Consider the following 19,279-nt stretch of genomic DNA (forward strand, 5'->3'; position numbering starts at 1 on the left):
ATTAATTTGTCAGTGCGAATAATGATCAATGGCAACTCACGTCTTACCTTCCCACTGTTGTTGACCAGCACAGAGAAGGAGCAGAGGTGGAAGATTCCCAGAGCTCGGAGCAGCTCTCCCAAACTCTTCACCCTGAAGGCACTCGGATCCTCAAAGGCCAGAGTCGCCGAGAGGCGGTCGGGCTGCTTGACCGCTACCGTCATCCTGGAGGCCGTAGTAGCCAGAAGCCTTAGCGACAAGAGGTGAGGGAGTGAGGGACGCAAGCGAGAGCACATCATCATCCCTGGAAAAGTGAGTAGGTTTTTTAATGTTATTGAATCAGCCTTTAGGTGATGTTTTAATGATTAAGGGCTGTGTGTCTATGTTGTTGTGTGATATCTGCTCCCTGAGTAAGCTGTATATGAAGGGTTTTTGTGTGTGTTAAATAGAAGTACAAAGAACACTAGTGTCAGAGAGACATTATCAGAGCCTGTGTTTTCAGATCATTCAGTGAATTAACAGTTAATGATAGTTACATTTACTGAGAATACATTTTTAAAACAAAGCGAAATCAAAAGAGCCCTCTATCTGAAATTGACAATAATTTGTAAAATGAAAAGGTCAATATAAATACCTTACCCGCCTTTGAGTAGCTTTTCGAAAAGTCCCTCAGTAAATGATGGAAAGCGAAGCAGGTGCCACGGAAATATTCTTCATTTTTGGCTTTCTACCGGGTTAATAAGTGACTACATTTAAGTAAACATCAAGTTGACCCTTAGCATCAACACACAAGTGCTCCCTAAGTTTGACGGATACACTGTGTATGTAAAGGTTTGAAAACAGCCAAAATCAAATTAAAAGCTAATTTGGTCATGTATGAAATAATTTTTTACTAGGATCTGGATTTCTTTTTGACAGTTTTGGAACAAATGTGTCTGTAAAAGGAAAATCTAGGCTTTGATTAGGCAGTCAGATGGTATTGCAATTAAAGTGGGTCAAGTTAAAGAATTCAACTCTTAGCATTAATGATTATACATTTTTATTTAAAATTATTACATTTCTAACATTGAAAAATAGTTAATGCTGTGATCCGTTTGGGATTTTGAAATAAGGAATGCTACATTTTTGATGAAGGTTGTGTGAATGCCTGCATTAAATCAAGGACTCTTTAAGAAACCCGGGGGGAAAGTGAAACTAACACCCAGAGAGGTCAATTATTTTCTGAGGGGGGTTGAGAATTACATATTTCCAAAAAGACACAAAAAAGCAGGTACAGTTTCTCTGACCTGACAGAAAGTCCTCCAACTTCACACACCTGTCACTCAGATCTGTGTTATGCTGACACTGCTAACAAACCTGGCATGAAAATACTTCTAGTTATCCAAAAATTATAAGTATCATCATTCTTATGAAGACAAGTTTGGGCACTCTTGGGATATGATGCAGAAATGTAAAGAAGTGCCAAGTAGGCCTAATCATAGCTATCAAAGATGACCGCTCAACTGAAGCAGCATTTTTAGCAGATAGCAACTTTGCTAAAGAAACACAGTCCTCTAGCAGGTAAAAGACTCTGAGGTAACTGGCTATTCATTCAAGTATTTTATTTCACCAAGTAAAAAAGAGACACGTCAAAGGAAGGGCTTGAGATTGGCGACGACTAAAGATGTTGACAGTTTTTACACTAAAAAAGAATAGCATTGTGTTAGGTAAGTTAGCAAAAACATCAGAAACAGCTAACCTGGCTAGCTAGCTCACTTTTAGCATGTCTAGTGTTTCAGTGGAAAAAATAGAATCACAAAAGTCGTGGACATGGCATTTTTTTTATTATTCACACTGGAATGGATATTTCATAAAAAAATGTTCAACAGCTATATATACAAACTTAAATTTCATTCCGCTGCTGAATTCCTGTGAACACACACACACAAACAATACATTAGACTACTTAAACTAATGCTACACATTGCTAAACCCCCTAAAAGCGCCATTATCAAGCCGTTAATCTTCTATACTAATACACAGCTCTTGTGCTCATATCCAGGTAAGACCCCTGGGGGTGGGCGTGTACATGCTGGTGTTGTCTGTACAGATGCCTGAACGGGAGTGAAAGGGATGGGTGGGGGTCCTGACAGAGCCGAAGAGGGTATGACGGGAAGGCAGAATAGAGCGACTGGGGAGGATTGGAGGAGGGGAGATTGGAGGGAAGTGATGGATCCAGCTGAGGCAGGAGAGACGGGTGGTGCCGTACCATCTCCGGGCGGTAGTGGGCAGCAGGATTGAATTGTGGGATACCACTAATATCAACTTGAGGGTACGAGGAGTTGGAGGGATTGGCCAGTGTTTGAGGATAGGCTGTTGGTGGCATTGAAGGAGCTGAAGAGACAGACTGCTGGAAAGAAGAGGGCACAGCCAAGCATGACGAAGGGTGGGGGTGAGGGAGGGATGACGGATGAGGGAAAGATGAGGGAGGGAAGGCTTGGGTTTGGTGGCTAAGATTTTGGAAGTTAAAGGCATGATGGGAAGGGTTGGAAGACATGTTTGGAAATGATTGCATGTGTGGCGAGACAGAAGGGAAGGGGAAAGATGTACCATGAGTGGGAAGGGAGCATGGGAGACTGGGGGCTAATGGGAGGTTGTAGTTGGAGAGAGCGGTAACTGGAGCAGGATTTACAGGAAGGTTATTTGGATAGATAAACACAGCTGACGTTTGATCAATGGGAGAATGACTTGCACTGGAGATTGCGTCTCCCTGCAGGGGCTGGTCACTGAGCAGAGAATGAGCTGATATCTGATCCTGCAGACCTGTCTGACAAGGTGGCGCATGAAAGGAGGTGTCTGCTGAAGGTGTGTGTGGGCTGATTGTCTCAGGCATGGTGTGATAGGAGGGAGAGGAGGAAAGAAGTGGCTCCGGTGAGGAGGAGTTAGAAGGAGGCGGCGTGGGGAAGGTGAAGGTGGTCTGCTGCAGCAAGGGAGTGTTGGAGGAGGACGAGGAGAGTGTAGGGGATGAGGAGAGGATGGGGGTGTAGTCGATAGTCTGAAGATTGGATGTATCTGATGAGTCAGGAACAGGGAGGAAGGAGGACTGAGGAGCTAAAGGGAAAGAGGAGTTGGCCTGAACAGCAGGGAAGTTGGAGGTGTAAGCCTGTGTGTCTGATCTGTAGAGGAAAATAAAAACATATATTAGAAATAACAAGATTTGTTGCAATATTAGTAACATTTAATCAAATGTTTGTTAATCAAATTTAATCAAACAGAGAAAGTAAGAACCAAGTTATTAAATAGAACATAAAAATTGTAGTTAATGTTTGATGCAAAAATGCTGTTTCAAGCATCTCAAACATGGAGATGTTCTGCATTGAAAATCATATTTATCTCAATATAATTGAAAAACAAGGCAATTTAAGACCCTGGACTTTGAGAAATTGATCTGCATATGAACCGATGATGGAAATATTTGTAAAATGCAACGCTACACAAGAACACATCCCTCTGTCTCTCTGTACACCTACCCTTCAATCAAATTCGCCACCTCACTCCCCGGCATGTCCTGCATCCCGTCGGCCATGGAGATGCCGATATCGGACATGTGCGAGGCAATAAATGCCTGGCCGAGATCTAGCGGCTGCTCCTGGATCAGTGAGGCTTGATAGGGGACTTCCTCTGGTCTGAACCCACAGGAGGGGTTGGGCATGGGGGGCAGAGAGGCCAGAGCGAGGACCTGCAGGTCTGTGCCCGAGGTCATTTGCTGTGGCTGAAGGTCGGTAGAGTCGCATGGATCACAGTTCACTAAGGGAGGCAAAATAAAGTTTATTAGTAAAAAGCAATCCATGGCATTGTAAGTATAGTCATATTAGAATAATAAGCAAATGAATCATTAAGGTTTCTTACCAATATCCAAGGTTTCTGTCCCGTCACATATTTTGCGCTTCTGTCTTGCGTCTCTTTGTCTGCAGGGAGGGAAAAATGAGTTTAGATCCTCAACATCGTGTATGCAAAGGTGTGCCCTGTGTTTCTATTTGCTGTGAATTACTTTTTGCTGTTCATGCCATCCTCTCGGAAGCCTTTAGCGAAGGGGTTGGAGTTGATCTTCAGCTCTGTGATCTGAAAAAAAGAAAACAGTTGGTTTCCCTTCCCTGGACTTCTGCTTTTGGTTCTTTGTTTCTGTTACGACCCCCTCCACTCCACTAGAGGACTCTGTCTTTGTGTTCTGCTGCCTGGCTCTTGTTTGTGTTTCAGGTGATCAACCTGTTGAGCCACACCTGGGCCGTCTACATAAAAGGCCAATCCATACTGCCCTCTCACATTTTCACACACCCATAGACACGCAATCATTACTGATAACTGACTTCCACGTTTAGGTTTCTTTGAAGACCTTTGGTTTTTGTGGTATTGTAAATAAATATGCTTTTTGTTACACTTAACTTGTCTAGTCTCCCATCTTTGTTGCAGCCTATGAGCCAGGCCGTAACAAAGATGGGAGACTGGATGCATTTAATCTCTTATTTTGCTCTGACGAATATTGTTGCTTAAGATATTGGCGCATAGAATATTCATATTCTCCCCTTTCCTTTATATAAATGTAGTATAATGGTACCTTGTTGTTCTGGTAGGCGGTGACTGTGAGAAACTGGGTCTCAGGGAAAACGAAGGAGTGCTGCCCTCCGCCCCACCTCAGCACGTCTCTGGCTTCAATCACATGAATCCTGGGCTGGTAGCGATGGAGCGAGTGCAGAATAATCTGGAAATAGAAGAAAGGAAATTGACTCAAAATGCACCATGAAGACAAACCTACCCTTAAAGATTGGGTGGTGTGTTTGTGTGTGTGCAGTCTTTGATACGTACGTGTCCCTGGGAGTCCAGTGTGTTGTTGGTGAGCTTGGCGTGGTGAAAGGAGATGGTGCGGCTCTGCCAGTGAGCGCCCGTGGCAGGTGAGTCCGGGTGGATGAAGACCCGGTCCGGCAGCCTGGCCTCGGCCCCGCCAACAGCCTGCCAGGCTCCACCCTGGAAGCGATAGCGGGAGTTGTCCAATGGGACGATGTCCAGGAGGACGAGGTAGCGGAGAGATGGGTTCAGGCCAGAGAGCTTTAACCTTAGCCCGGGGAACATCCGTCTAAGAGAAAGGGGGGACAAAGATTTAAGATTTAAGAAACAGATTGGAGAATTCAAAAGAGTAGTAAAAGTAAAGACAAAGGAGGAGGAGTCAAAGATTGATGTTCTCTCACCTGCCCTTCTTGGTGATGATCATCTCTGTGCCAACTGTGGTGAACTGTTTCCATAGAGAGGCGTTCTCCAGCTCCATCTTCACCTGATCTTTTGGGGTTTTGGTGGTAGGGTCATTCGGGGGAGGGGGCAGCATCCTTTGGGGCAGGGCTTTTGCCGCCATGTCACAGGCGGCGGGAGGAAACATCGGCATGTGAGCTGGAGCCGGCCGATCTGTGGAAACACATAAATCCAGGAAATAAACATTTAGATAAATGGTTGAAATAAAGCAAATATGCGTTTTATCATTTGTACAATATTCTTGGAAATTGAAATATAAAAGGTAGCAGAATAGTATTGAATGTGTTTAAAGTGAATTAATAGACGAATGTAACTTTTTTAATTATTTTATTCAAGCAATGTAACTTATTCAATTTGATCATCTGTGACTACTTATCTAACAAATGTTTTAAACAACCTCAACAGTGATGATTCTCAAACCTGTATTGAAGATTATTCAAGATAACTTTGAAAAAGATCAAGATGAAGAAACATTTACGCTGAAACTGATTAAAATGTAAAGAAAATTGTAATTGAACTGTGTAACATTTTTATTTGTAACATATTATAAACACATTAGTCAATTCCTTGAAAACACACATTTATTAGATTGACTATGTTCCCTATTTCCTCAATGTGACACCTTAATAAGCTTGATTTAGCGCTAATGTAGTTTGACAGAAAGTATTCAAAAGGTTAAATGTCCATTCTCTTTTTGCCTTACACACAAACACACACTCTTCCTCACCTCTGTAAAAGCAGTCTCCGATCCTCTGAGGTCCCAGAGTCAAACTGGGGTACATCTCCATGCTCAGCATCTTCCTCGTCTGTGTGTGTGTGTCTCTTTACTCGTCCTCTTCAGCTACTTCAAAGTAACATTTCCCTCTTCAGCTCCTGCTGACTCCTTCTCTGTTCCCTTGGGGTCAATCTCCTCTTGTACTGGAAACCTCTTCTTAGTTATGTTCTTCAGATCGGTTCTTATCCCTCTGCTTCCTTTGCTTCTAATGCCCACAGCGGTGTCTTGCTCTGTTAAATAGGTGTGTGGAGCTTCACACTTGAGGCCAAATGGCTCTTCTTCTGCCTCCCTGTCTCTCTCCACACTTCACCCTCATCTCGCCTTCTGTCCCTGCTCCACAAACACAAACAACCCGGTCATATAGAGAGGTGATTCGCAACATCTAGGGTTTACTTTAGTGTCTGGAGGAACATTTATGTGATGTGTGTCATTGCGTGTCACTAGAGGTATAATAAATACCTAAACTTAAATAGTGTTTTGAGTTATTTGTATTTTTGAATACTTTATAAAAATGTTTCTCGACATTTCAGATTCAAATATTGTGCAATTTACTTCACTACGACTCTTTTACTGCTGTAGATACTTTGCATTGAAGTATTTTACAACAAGAAGGAAACAAAAGCAGCTCTGCTCCAACTGTATCGTTCAAATATGGCTACTACGTTAATGTTATACAAAAATAAACAACTTATTATATGTCGTTTTTTATACTTTTAAATGTTTACATTTTAAACGTTTTTTTTCCTATATTTCTGTACTTTTAGAGGACTTTGACCGGAGTATTTTTACTTTGTGATGTTGATGTTTAGCTTTAAAAGGGAGCTGAATACTTCCACCACTGCATGTCATGAACAACTGGCTCTGATTAATCTGTTATACATATAGCAAATGTTTCAATATAGATAAATAGATATATACTTATATTCTTAATCCCAATTTGGGAAATTATTTTGTTACAGAAGCAGTGTGTTCAATACATTTAAATATAAATACTATGCTTTAGTCATTAATTCAGCATTGAATATGAGGTAAACATGTGTGTATATATGTGTTCATGTGATATTAAAACAGACAACTGCAATTTGTAGTCTTACTTTTAAGTTTTTCTGTAATAATTATTCGAAATGCTGCCTTCTTTAAATGCCTTTTTTAGGTGTAAACATAAATCTGCTTCACTGCAGCCCCCCTGTGGCTGTTTGATGGCTTGATGACATGTTTCTTCCTCTCAGCACTCTGCCTGTTAGTTCTTCTCAGCAGGGAGTCGGGCTTGAATGAAGGTGGAAGAGGTAGACAGTTTGGCCGACGGCTGCAATTTGTCCCCAACAAAAACACGAGTGTGTAGAAGTTTGTACGAATAGGTTTGAATTCAGGTAAGAGCATGGTATTACAGCTGATTCTGCGAAAGCGTTTCTTGGAGTATTCAAATTATAACTGTGTGCAAATTGATTCAAGTGCAAAATATGCTGTCACATAACAGAAAAGTTGGTGTGCAGACAGGGTTTCAGGTGAAGGAGACAATGCGGACCACACAGACAAACCTCTGTTGGTACCAGGCAGGACGTTAGTTTGTTGTGTAGGGTATTTAGATCCTTCACTTGCAAATGCAGTGATACCACAATGTGAGATTACTCGACTGCAAGGCCAAGAAGGCCAAAACCGTTTTTAATTTTTGAGATGTTTGACTGTTGTACCATGTTGTCTTTCAGACTAGTTGAAAGAAAACATCCTATACACATTTAAGTGTTTATTGAACTACAATTAGTCTATTTGTGTCCGTAGATATCTCATAAATTCACTAAACGTTGGCCTTAGATAATGCTTCATTTGCATATTCAAACATAAACCTTCAGGAAACTTAATAGTTACTTTTTCTTCAAATGAAATGTCATTGGGTAGAGAAACATTAAATGAAATCTCTAAATTAAAGTGCACCTTTGTGGCTTTAGAAGTACACCATTGTATGTATTGAAACCTGTTAGTAGAGTAGGATTTGACATGTCTCCAGCTAAATGAAATAGTAGGCTGCTTTTTACCGGCCAAAAAACTTAAAGAAAAACTTAAAAAGAAAAACTTAAAGAAACATAGATCACAACAAATCTTCCTCAGAGACTTCATTATGCAAGGACTGACAGAGAGGCTTTTTGAGAACTCTTGGAACAGATCATAGAGGCTTTTAAATAAAGGCTTAATCTGAACTACTTGGAAAAGCAAGAAAATCTTCTTTAAAAGCTTTGAGGAGCAAATCTACCTGCTCATAGACAACTTTAAAGAGTGACAGCTGGAGACCGTTTCCAGGAGTGAAGTATAAATGTTGTTGTAGTTGTTGTGTTCCTTCTCCATTTGTGTCTGTGTGTGTGTTGGAGGGGATAAAAGCTAGAAGGGGAAGTGGAGGTGTGAACGCCACACTGAGAGAAAGGTCATTACCTTGATGAGGGCAGCGAGGTGTGTGTGACGTCTCTTAATGTTTTTACGAACTAACAGGTGTGTCAGCCACCAGACTCTGTTACAAGCCATGATGAGGATTGTTAGTTGTTTTGTTTTTGTACCATTACTGGAGTGGGGGGGCAGGTGGTGTGTGCTGTTGACAGTGCATTAAGGATTACCCTAGGCCTGCTCCCGACATGTATGTGCTAAATGGTTTGATATCCACCTTTGTTTGCTCACTGAGGCCTAAAGGTCAGGTTACCGGGGGAAGAAAGGACACCATCAGAGGCGTTTTTTTTTTGAAATGTTCATTGCTGGCTCAGATGTTCCTGCTGTTCGAACACTTCCTTCATGACAGGGGGTTGTCTGAATTCCTCGAGCATGTTTACAATGGAGCAACAAGCATTGTAATCTGACGAGGATTAGTGTTGCTCTGTGCACACACTGTTGCTTTTAGGGGAAGTCTGTGGCCGTCTCTCCACAACAAAGAGGGATTTTTGATGTCACAGATTATTGGGATTGAAACATACTGTGTATTGTCCATAAATAAATCCTCTGCATGCAGAAAACACGTTGTCAGATTACACGCTTTATCTGCTTTCACTGTGCATATTTTGTCTCATCCAACAGGCAAGGACCCATTTTTATTAAGATTGTGCTAGAAATACATAATAACATGTACCATAGGAAGCACAAGAGGCACAGAGGACATGTATTACTCTTTAGATAGCTTAGATGTTGCTTGACAAACAGTTTGCATGGAAAATATATATGTAATGCAGTCATTTCACACACACGCCTATTTGAATCTCACAAATAGAAAAAGATAGGAAATTATTCTAAATGAAGTATTGTGGTGTTGCAGAGAAGTCTAGCATTACAAACGGTTTTCTACAGAATTAATCAAAAATAAAATTGTTGGTACAGATCCTATATTGTACTATTATCATAGTAGTATTGAATTACTATTATCTAATATTGTCAATCTTACGGCAATATCAGTCACTATAATCGTTTTTTATTTTTGAAATCGTGCAGCCTGAGAAGGTGAATTGGTAATATCTTTTATTTTATCCGATCAAAACAGTGAAAATGTATCCGACAGACAACAAGTGTAGCTCCCCGCTGGTCAGACCACCTCCAGAGGGTCTCTGTCTGTCTTGGACACCACCACAGTCACACTGTCAGGAAGACGAACAGCCAGCTTCTCCCTGAACACCGCCAGGAAACCCCGCTCACTGTTGCTATGGTCACTGAGGATGACGTTAGTCCCCATCGCCACGGCGTCCAGAACCTCGTGGTGGGACATCTCACCTGAACAATGTGTATGATCATTACATCAGCAGGCGTAATCAAGCCAATACATTGACAGTAAAACTGATCAGTTATAAACCATTTTTTTAATGACATTGAAATTAGATTTTTATTGAAATGTACCTGTGATGTAGAGGTCTGCCTTGACTCCGCCCAGTACTGAGGCTCCAGATCCAGCACACACAGCCACGGTACCCACAGAGGACTCTGAAACATACCATTATACAATTCAAGGACACGTTTAGGGTTTTATTCAATGTTTGAGCTTTTAAACCCCAAAGAAGCCAAGTCCAGGCTGACATCTCTGGCAGAGCTTATTATGATATTCCTAAATCAGGCTTTAGACTTAAAAAAAAAGAGAAACTGTAGGCCATTCAGAACATCTACAGCTCCGAGGCTCTCCTAATGGGTGGGTGTTCAACATACTTTACGTGTTTATCCAACTAATAACACCAGCACAATAACCTCCTGTCTTTCTGAGAGGTATTTACCTAGTGTCTGTCCTGATCCCAGAGCCAAACGGAGGTGACTCAAACCCAGGTGGGACTTCATTTTCTGGATGGCTGCTGAAACGGTCACCGTCTCGTCCAAAACACTAAGTCGTCCTTGGCCGTGACCCGGGAGAGGAGGCTGCAGGGAGTGGAAGGTGAACAAGAAATAAACACTATGCATGTATATCACATCATAACTATCCACAACTATTTTGCGAAACTATTTTGCGAAATAATCAAGATAGAGCTTTGTCTCCATCCTAAAGTAGTATTCTTTCTATCCTGATTGGTTTGTACTGAATAAAAGTAATGTTTTCTTGGTTTATTGTGTGTGTGTGTGTGTGTGTGTGTGTGTGTGTGTGTGTGTGTGTGTGTGTGTGTGTGTGTGTGTGTGTGTGTGTGTGTGTGTGTGTGTGTGTGTGTGTGTGTGTGTGTGTGTGTGTGTGTGTGTGTGTGTGTGTGTGTGTGTGTGTGTGTTGTACCTTTTCTAACTTGAGGATGCTGAAGGACAGGCTGGTAGCATTGTGTCGTAACAGAGTCTGGACACTAGGGGTCAGCGCTGAGTCACTGCAGGTCACGCTCACATGGATCCAGCTGTTGTCTGGTCTGTAAATAGTGAGGACAAACAACCTGTCATTCACCAAAAGGACTTATAGGTTTTGCATTTTTAAACCTATTACTTTCAAAAAATTGTATACCTCAATTTGCCCCTGACTATGTTCTTATCAACATAAGCTTCTGTTCTTTTGACTATTTTGTAAAACTCCCAATCAGCTGGACAAAAGCAATCAAACAGAGTGCTTCCTTTATAGCCTTTACTTTGATGTAGAAGTTATGTAACCAGCTTTTGGTAAAGGCGCTGGCTGTGTGTCGGAGAAGATAAAGGCAGATCTTACGCTATCAACAAAAGCTTTTATAATAGTACAAAAATACTCCTTTGTTTTTTTTGAGTAGATAATCTGCTTCCTGTTTAGAAAGGCATGCCCAGTCTACATGATTGGTTATGTTTAATAATTTTTTCAGACTGTTAGTATGGATAGGGTTCATTTCTGAAACGGTGCTAAAAGGCCTGGGTGAACGTAGATTGTTTTTTAAAATCTAAACGTATCAAGGGTGTGAAAGTCAACTCTACAACTGCATTGGATTCACAAGAGGCTTTGATATCAAACCCAGAACAATAAACAAGTCTTTATACAGACGTTTTGGTTAAAAGTGAAAACATGCAAAACTAGAAAGATGGTCCTTAATTAAAGGATAATTTCACACACAAAAAATGTAATCTCTTTAACTATTACCAACCCCATGTAAAAAATATTAGCTTTTCTCACATGCCTCAACAGTGAGACGTTCTGTTTTTGATTCTTTATTCGCGGTCTGATCCATGTGAGAAACATATATACAACTGATCATTTTAGTGGTGAAGTATTCCTTTGAAGTGAGTATGTGAGGTGCTTATTTAGTTATTTATACACTTTTCTTTGGTCTATGCAAACATGTACAGGACCTGCCGGCTGAATGCTGTAGAGTTGTGTCACTGTCACAAGCCTTCAGTTCCTCCATCACAGCGTTTAGTTCCTCTGTACTCTTGACTGTGAACTCCAGTTTGTGGCTGTGGGAGGCGGCTGCGTGGGCCTGACTTAGCACGGACACCTGGCCGCTACCTGAGAGGCAAAGAGGGCGGAATAAGACACCCAGGGTGACAACAAGATGAGGGTCAGAAGAGTGGGTCAGTGTAAGGTGTCACAACATTTTAGCCTATGTCTTCATTAAATATGCAAGTGTGACACATTTTCAACTCAAAATGACATAATTACCCAATCCCCCAGCCAGCCAGTCGTTCACTCCTCCTTTAACGCTGTCCCACGAAGTGTGAGGGGAGAAGATCGCCATCCTGGCCTCCACAGCCCGGATGGTCAATCGCTGCTTCCAATCTTTCTGAACCAGACGCTTGAAAGGCCGAAACAACGGGGGGTGATATGAAATGATGAGGTCACAGCTCATGGCCTCGGCCTCATCCATGACAGCTTCTGTGAGGTCGTTGGTCAGCAGGATAGTTTCAACAGGCCGGGGTTTGCTGGGCTCCACCAGGAGACCCACATTGTCCCAGGACTCGGCCAGAGACAGAGGAGCGAGCTGCTCCAACACCTGCAGGACCTCTTTCAGCTCCATCAGGCCGGGACAGGGAGCAGAAAGAGAGAGGCAGCGGTTGGGAGGCAAGTGAGAAGATAAGGGGGGGACTGAAGTGTGTTGGCTAAAGAAGCTGTGACTGTGAGTTGGTGGACGGAGAGATGAAAATGGAGAGATCCTGGTACAAAGTCTTCTATAGGTGAGTGACAAAAATCTACAAGAAGGGCTTCTACATCCAGTCAACATTAGTGGAGACCTGTGTGGACAGAAAATAACGAATATAAGTCCTAGCTAAGTAAATAAGAGTTTAGTTAGCAACAATTATAATGCTAGTCCAATATCTAAAATAATGACAAAGAGTATGACGATTACCTGGCATGCAACCCAAACTTTAGGGTTGTTTTATATGAATAAAGTGCAGTGACGCTACTTCAAACCTTATTTATGGGTCTAACATGACCTATAAGTGGCACTGACTGCTGGGGAAGCGTGCAGCTAACAGCAGGGCTAGCTAGTAAGCTAACATTAGCAACTAATACACACTCAGTCCACACCGATATAAGTAAAAATACACTAGAAATATAACTTTCTGTGAGAGTGAACTTATCGTACTTTCGCTTGCCTTTTACTCTATCGCCACGAGACTAGTAGCGCTCTCTTGTTGCTGAACACATTTCTCCAGAAGTGACAGAGAGCGAAGCAGAATGTCCCTGTCCGGCTTCCGTTTTTTAAAGTGACGGGCCCTAGATGATTTACAAGTAGCTAAATATGTAATTGCAGTAGCATACTGCTGGTGGAAAAACGATTAAAATTCACAAGGTGGATAAATTAGGAATTTAAAATGTCAGGAACTCCCCTGGCTTTCACCTAAATAAAACGTTCACTCAAAGAGACAAACTATTATACAAAGACAACAAAACCACTTTGATATAATACAAAATAACTGCAAAGAGACACATAGCCTACTCACAGAGATGTGTAACGACTAAAAAGAGCGACTAAACAACTATACAGTCTGTGTGTCTTTCTGCTTTTTAGGAAAGATACATAATTGTATCTCAGTTCCTATGGTGCTTTGTCTAATAATCCAAATGTTGTAGCAATGTTACTTTTATATCTTTTGTAAAATGTGATTCCATTTTCGTAGAACAATTTTCAGAGTGATTTATGTGAGTTTCCAAATAGTAATGTAGTGGAGAGTATGGATTGACAGAAGGCTATAAGCTTTGGACCCCTGACCAGAGGAGGAAGGCCGTTCCTGGCCAATTTGGGGCCCCAAGCGACATTGTGAGATGTGCCCCCCCCCCCCCCCCCCCCCCCCCCGCCACAGACAGCAGTGAAAAAAGATGTTTGGAAACAAAGTACTTTGCAAATATAATTCATGTTTATTATTATTATCAACACAGTTACTTTTTTATACAGTGAGGTAAATGGTAAATGTGCATGTATGTCGTTCAGTATGCGTTTACAGGTGAATTTGTCTGCCAAATACTAGCCTCAAAAAGATTAAAATATAATTAATGCAAATAAACTACTTCTACTACTACTAATAATAATCATCATAATCACTTCAATAATATAAATACTATATTATTTTATTATAATATAGTTGTAATATAGTCAAGACAAAACATGCTGCGCTGAGAACTGCGCTGAAAGCCAAGCTCATAAGCCGAGGCCTCCTGCGCGAGGCCCCCTGCGCGAGGCCCCCTGTGCAATGTGAGGCCCCATGCAGCCTGCAGGATGGGCCTGTATGGAGGGACGGCCCTGGGAGGAAGTACTCAGATCTTGTACTTGAGTCAAAGTAGAATTACCAGAGTGTAAGAATACTCTGTTACAAGTAAAAGTCCTGCATTCAAAATGTTATTCAAGTAAAACCTCGGCCCCTACATTTTGTAAATAGAACATGAGAGGATTGTTTGAATCTGATAAATCTGAATTAACTCGCAGAACTCTTTATGTAATTGGGTAAGTAATGCACACAAACACAATAAATCAGTCCGTCATAGCCCGTTATATCTTTAACATTTCTAAAAAAGTTAAAAACGATTTTTATAAACTTCCGACAATTTCACTTGAAAATCTTGTTTTGTAAATTGGTTCAGCTCAAAAACATGTTAAAGTAAAGCAGTTTAGCTGCTGGTATGATGTAACACTGATCATATGTAATGTTACGAAACAAGTTCACAGATTAATACAAACAGGAAAAGACTAGAGTTTGATGGACTCCAGGACAGGTGGTGCAGCAGCAGATACCCTCCAGGCAGCCTACACTCAGATTACTGAGATTGAAATAAACAAATCTGCACAAACAAACAAAGTTGAGCGTAGGGTTATCAATGTTGGGAGACGATTGCAAACGGTTAAAATAGTGTTTCATATTAAAAGTGCATGACAAGCTGCTGCAGCTGCTGCTGCTGCTGCTGCTGCTGCTGCTGCTGCTGCTGGGCAGAGTAGCTACCTCAGACTCAGAGAGCGACAGAGAGAGATTATTGTGGATTATGAGATAAAGGTCGATGCTGGATGTAAGAGGGATCAGGGAGGATGAGGGCAAAGGGCTGGACGCGAGCATTACATCATCTGACTCTGACTATGACCTTGTTGGCGTCTCTTTGCACGATACCCCTCAGATGAGTTGGACCCTCTTTAGGAACACCCGCCCTTACAATACATTTATTATAAAACCATGAAACAATATTAATTCTTCCTTTCTGTCTGACTGACGAGACATAAAACTGACAATGTGTGACTTATCTTTCAAGCATATTGCCACAGTTCTATCCCCTTGCATGCAATCTGTGGAGTACAACTGACAGATGTGTTTCTTTAGTTAGGTCTGTTTTTTCATGAATTGCTTCACTTTTTTTAATTGGTACTGTAAACCCTTGTTCCCCATCTGTCCGTCCATTTAAAGTTTGGCCAAATTTGCCATACAAAAACATCTGTGATGGTGCACAGTGTCCCCATCTACAACCCCAAATCCCCCACAGGTGTTTAATCTCAGATGTGCTGTCAGTTCACTGGAGGTGTATTGTGTTGCAGGTCCTCTATCAGGGCGGGGAGTGATTTCTGTGGAAATTCTGAGGCAGATTTTAGTCAAATTGTAAGTTTTTGTGTTTGCTCACCACAAACTGCTATTCCAGACCATATAATAACTCTGTATTAGTGCAAATACAATTGCTACAGTATGCTATGGTTAGGATACTTTGCCTGGGTGCTGTCCAGGTTCATACTTGGGATGGCCAAATATCACTTTTTCATGTTTAAACCAAAAGAATATCTGCCAACATCAGTCCTTAGCATCTTTTTCCCCCTCTCTTAAATAACTAAGCTGTTGAAGTACCAGAGTGTAGGAATACTCTGTTAAAAGTAAAAGTCCTGCATTCAAAATGTTACTCAAGTAAAACCTCTGCCGCTGACTTTAACTAAAAATAACATTTTCAATTTTGTTAATAGAACATGAGAGGATAGTTTGAATCTGATGAGGATGAATCCACTCGCTGAACTCTTTATGGTATTTGGGTCAGTAATGCACACAAACACACAACATGTCTCTAAACCCACAACAAATCAGTCCGTCACAGTCAGATAAAACATTTCTATGGCTGCACTTTGCTGAAGATGTTTTAAAAACACTAGCTCACATGGGAACTAAATTAAATTAAAGAAATATAACCCAAAACAGGACTTTTGAATGCGTAAATGCTGCTTCTTTTTATTGTTCAGCACAATATAAAGATTCAAATAATGTTTTATTTAATCAATTTGGTGCAAAAGTTGATGCAATTCCAGGGTTAAAAAAAAACTAAAAAACTAAATGCTAAATGTTGCTACAACCAATGACAGTTATAGACAGATGTTTTAAGGAATGTATTATCGGATTAGATTAATTGGTATTGTGGTAATTGCCGATGCATTGATTTTGGCCAGTATTGGACCGGATTTGCATATTTCTAGAGTTTTACACATTTCTTTTTTATTTAAGTTATTCTAAATGCTCAAATTTTGCACAATGTTTCACATGTGCGTGAAAAAGTTTTAATAAAGTGGAAGCAGCAGTTTTTCAATAATGACTCATGTTGTGGGTTATGTATGTTTTCTGAAAATCAAATATTAGTTTTACCATTTGAGTATTATGTTTATTAAATGGCTGGGGTTAAGCAAAGGGCAAATGTATTGTTAACAGCTTGGTTGTATAAGAGAGGGAAAAATACGTTATCGGATTGGTTTAGGCAGATACTGAATATCAGTATTAGTATCATATTAAAAAGTTGTCTCTAACCATCACCATAAAGCATGTTTACTGAAACAAATTTCCCCAAACACTAAAGATGAGTACTGAGAACAGCCAAATTGCAAGAATGACTCAGACTGCGCTCTTCAAAAGGCTATATTCTGGTAGAAGCAGATTTTCCCAACATTTTTTTCCACTTAATATCGACAAATCTGTTCTGCACGAATCAGGAAGTCAGAGTTATGATGTTTTTGGAGCGTCGGTCTTATCGAATCAGTGGTCACACAATCTCTTTATCCCGATGTCCTTCCAAAGCCACGGCAGAGAAATGGCTCAATCCTCATCTACCCACAGCGCAGCAGCATTGCTGATATTTTTGTATTCCAAATCCCTGCTTTGGGACACGAAATCCATAGATTGTTATTTCAAATGATTATATAACCATTGAGTTTTGTGCTGTTATGCATGTTGATTTATTATGGAAGTCATGCACAAATTAGTGTTTTTACTTTTTGGGCAATTTTGGCAAATTATAGCCTTTTACCAAATAGTTAAAATAAAAATTCTTGCAGACATGATGCTGAATAATACATGCAGTGTCCTTGGCTTCCTTTCCAGTTTCACACATGAAGCCTGTTGCATTCATTCAAACCAAAATATACAAAATGGAAAAGATTACATTAGATGTTTTATTTAGAGATCTGGAAGATATCTGTGACAAGGATTTTACTTGTTAGATTGTATCCATAAATGAATACTGTACTCTAAAAACATAACAACAAGGCCAGGCTAAATACTTGATATGTACAATTGTTATACACAGTGATTTCTTATTAAGTAGATGATAACTATTATATCTACATTTTCATTATAACATTGCTTTGGTGATAAGAATGATGTGAGAGTAGTTCATAAACAATCAAAGTCTTCAATTAACAATACAAACATTTGAAAAATTCAAACCATTTCAACAAAACGATCCAAAATGATTTATAAAATAGGTATAATCAGGCAAAACATTATTAGTTTGATAAACACTTTCAATAGTTGCATAGACAGTAAAATTCTCTCTGAGAACAGCTTCACATTGCTTCACTTTTGTTAGCAGCACTTTATTCAAATTACAAATGTGTATGTCATTAGTGTTTATGTAGGAAGTTAATCTGTTGAAGAGCTTTATAGAACGACAGCATTAGTATTAAAGCTTGTCCGTAGAGGTGCAAAGGTCATTTCTTCTTCTTTCAGCTGCTCATTCGTGGGACATCATTCTGACGAACTCTGCAGCAGAGAAAAAGAGTTTATATAATCATTGTGATTACATTTGCTCTATCATTGAAGTCCATTTTCCTGAGACTTCTTACCTTCAAAGTCTACTGTGCCATCTCCGTTGTCGTCTGCTTCTTTTACTATTGAGTCTATCTCCTTCTGGCTCATGTGCTCTCCCATCAGCTTGGTCATGGCCGACCGCAGCTCCTCCGTTGTGATCTCTCCATCTCCATCCGTATCGAACTGACCATAGAAACAAGAGAAGAATAAAAGAAAATGAGATCACTATTTATCCCTAGCTTTCAGTCATTGAATTGGGAAAGTTCATGTGAAGAAAACGTTTCACTCTCACCTCTTTAAAGGCGTCTTTGAGCTCCTTCATCCCAATCATCCCGGAGGTTTCTGCCAGAAGCTTCGGGGCCATCAGGTCTACAAAATCATCAAAGTCCACTTTGCCACCAACTGAAGGGAAATCCAAAGAAACTATTCAGGACTTTTCTTAATCATCGTTGCAAATGATCCTCTAACTGGAGATTTCTCATCAGTTTACAGCCGAAAAACGTTTTTTAGATATGTTTCTCTTTGGGGAGTGGGACTCACGGTTCATGTTGATATTTTGGCTCAACTCGATCAGCTCCATCTCCGTGGGCATGTAGCCCATCGTCCTCATCAGATTCCCCAGGTCCTTACAGCTGATCAGCCCATCCTTGTCTTTATCAAACTCATTGAATGCTTGCCGAAGCTCTGTAGCAGCAGAGAGAAATCCACCCAGTCAGATTGATAGTCAGTTAGAGGTACATGCAAAGAGTTTAATCTACCAACATGAGAATATGAAGAATAGGAAAATTGTATTTACCCTCAATCTCATCTTCAGCCAGCTGTCTTGTCTGCACAAAGGGAGAAAAAGCAATTGGTTTGGTCTTTTGTAAGACTCAATTAACAAAATTGATGTTTTTTGGTTCAATACAGAACATTACAATAGATTTAAACTGTGTACAGATTAGACTGCGGATTAAAGTGTATTGCTGGTGGAGCACTGGCATCAGCATGCTCAATTTCGGTTTCTCTCATCTTTTTATTTTTGGTTAAAGACCTTTCATCACACCATTAGAAATGTACTTACAATATTCTTCCCTCCTCGCAAGAAAACGCACGCGGCCCCTAAACTCATTTCTGCAAAAGACACAAAAAAAACAATTTGAAGTTGTAATTATGAATATGACCTTTTTTTTTTTTACAGTTTCTGACAGATGAAGCACAGCTGGCTGGTGTTTGTCAGTGCCAACAAATTAGGATTAGGATAGATTGAGTGGGATGTGTTCCCTCAGAGGGATTGACATAATGTATTATCACTGTCTGACTCCATAAAGCCCTTTTCTCAAAATGGTA

At 40.5% G+C, this 19,279-nt stretch overlaps 3 protein-coding genes across 4 annotated transcripts; all 3 read right to left on the bottom strand.

Annotated features, from left to right (window-relative positions):
- Positions 1 to 1,785: 1,785 nt before the first annotated feature.
- tbx6 (T-box transcription factor 6) lies at positions 1,786 to 6,521 on the bottom strand. The gene is made up of 8 exons (XM_079659644.1): positions 5,987 to 6,521; positions 5,202 to 5,412; positions 4,822 to 5,089; positions 4,574 to 4,717; positions 4,010 to 4,080; positions 3,868 to 3,926; positions 3,489 to 3,765; positions 1,786 to 3,134 (listed from the first exon to the last, which is right to left on the bottom strand). The coding sequence occupies exons 1-8, from the start codon at positions 6,054 to 6,056 to the stop codon at positions 1,991 to 1,993; spliced, it is 2,244 nt and encodes a 747-aa protein (XP_079515770.1). The 5' UTR covers positions 6,057 to 6,521; the 3' UTR covers positions 1,786 to 1,990.
- Positions 6,522 to 9,510: 2,989 nt separating this feature from the next.
- nif3l1 (NIF3 NGG1 interacting factor 3-like 1) lies at positions 9,511 to 13,128 on the bottom strand. 2 transcript variants are annotated; one of them, XM_079656797.1, is made up of 7 exons: positions 13,003 to 13,128; positions 12,078 to 12,646; positions 11,768 to 11,924; positions 10,746 to 10,869; positions 10,264 to 10,402; positions 9,896 to 9,979; positions 9,511 to 9,772 (listed from the first exon to the last, which is right to left on the bottom strand). In XM_079656797.1, exons 2-7 carry the CDS (start codon positions 12,634 to 12,636, stop codon positions 9,588 to 9,590), a joined length of 1,248 nt encoding a protein of 415 aa, XP_079512923.1. In that variant the 5' UTR covers positions 12,637 to 12,646; positions 13,003 to 13,128; the 3' UTR covers positions 9,511 to 9,587. The 2 variants fall into 2 exon arrangements, with proteins under 2 accessions (XP_079512923.1, XP_079512924.1); XM_079656798.1 differs by lacking the exon at positions 13,003 to 13,128 and adding an exon at positions 12,763 to 12,984.
- A 4,745-nt stretch (positions 13,129 to 17,873) lies between these two features.
- cabp5a (calcium binding protein 5a) lies at positions 17,874 to 19,061 on the bottom strand (the record flags this gene model as incomplete). Its single annotated transcript, XM_079658465.1, has 6 exons — positions 17,874 to 17,902; positions 17,986 to 18,133; positions 18,243 to 18,352; positions 18,491 to 18,634; positions 18,747 to 18,777; positions 19,014 to 19,061. The coding sequence occupies 6 exons, from the start codon at positions 19,059 to 19,061 to the stop codon at positions 17,874 to 17,876; spliced, it is 510 nt and encodes a 169-aa protein (XP_079514591.1).
- Between the last annotated feature and the right edge of the window lie 218 nt (positions 19,062 to 19,279).

Source organism: Notothenia rossii (genome assembly GCF_949606895.1).
Source record: "Notothenia rossii genome assembly, chromosome: 11".
Lineage (NCBI taxonomy): Eukaryota > Metazoa > Chordata > Actinopteri > Perciformes > Nototheniidae > Notothenia > Notothenia rossii.

What these genes read in the sequence shown, in the direction of transcription:
- nif3l1 (XM_079656797.1), bottom strand. Translation starts at nt 12,636, where the DNA reads ATGTTGACTGGATGTAGAAGCCCTTCTTGTAGATTTTTGTCACTCACC. An exon ending in GCATCCTCAAGTTAGAAAAG is followed by an intron (nt 10,403 to 10,745) that starts GTACAACACACA and finishes CACTCCCTGCAG; the next exon opens with CCTCCTCTCCCGGGTCACGG. An exon ending in GGCAGACCTCTACATCACAG is followed by an intron (nt 9,773 to 9,895) that starts GTACATTTCAAT and finishes CACATTGTTCAG; the next exon opens with GTGAGATGTCCCACCACGAG.
- tbx6 (XM_079659644.1), bottom strand. Translation starts at nt 6,056, where the DNA reads ATGCTGAGCATGGAGATGTACCCCAGTTTGACTCTGGGACCTCAGAGG. An exon ending in GACAGAAACCTTGGATATTG is followed by an intron (nt 3,766 to 3,867) that starts GTAAGAAACCTT and finishes TGCCTCCCTTAG; the next exon opens with TGAACTGTGATCCATGCGAC. An exon ending in GTGGCGAATTTGATTGAAGG is followed by an intron (nt 3,135 to 3,488) that starts GTAGGTGTACAG and finishes TTTCCTCTACAG; the next exon opens with ATCAGACACACAGGCTTACA.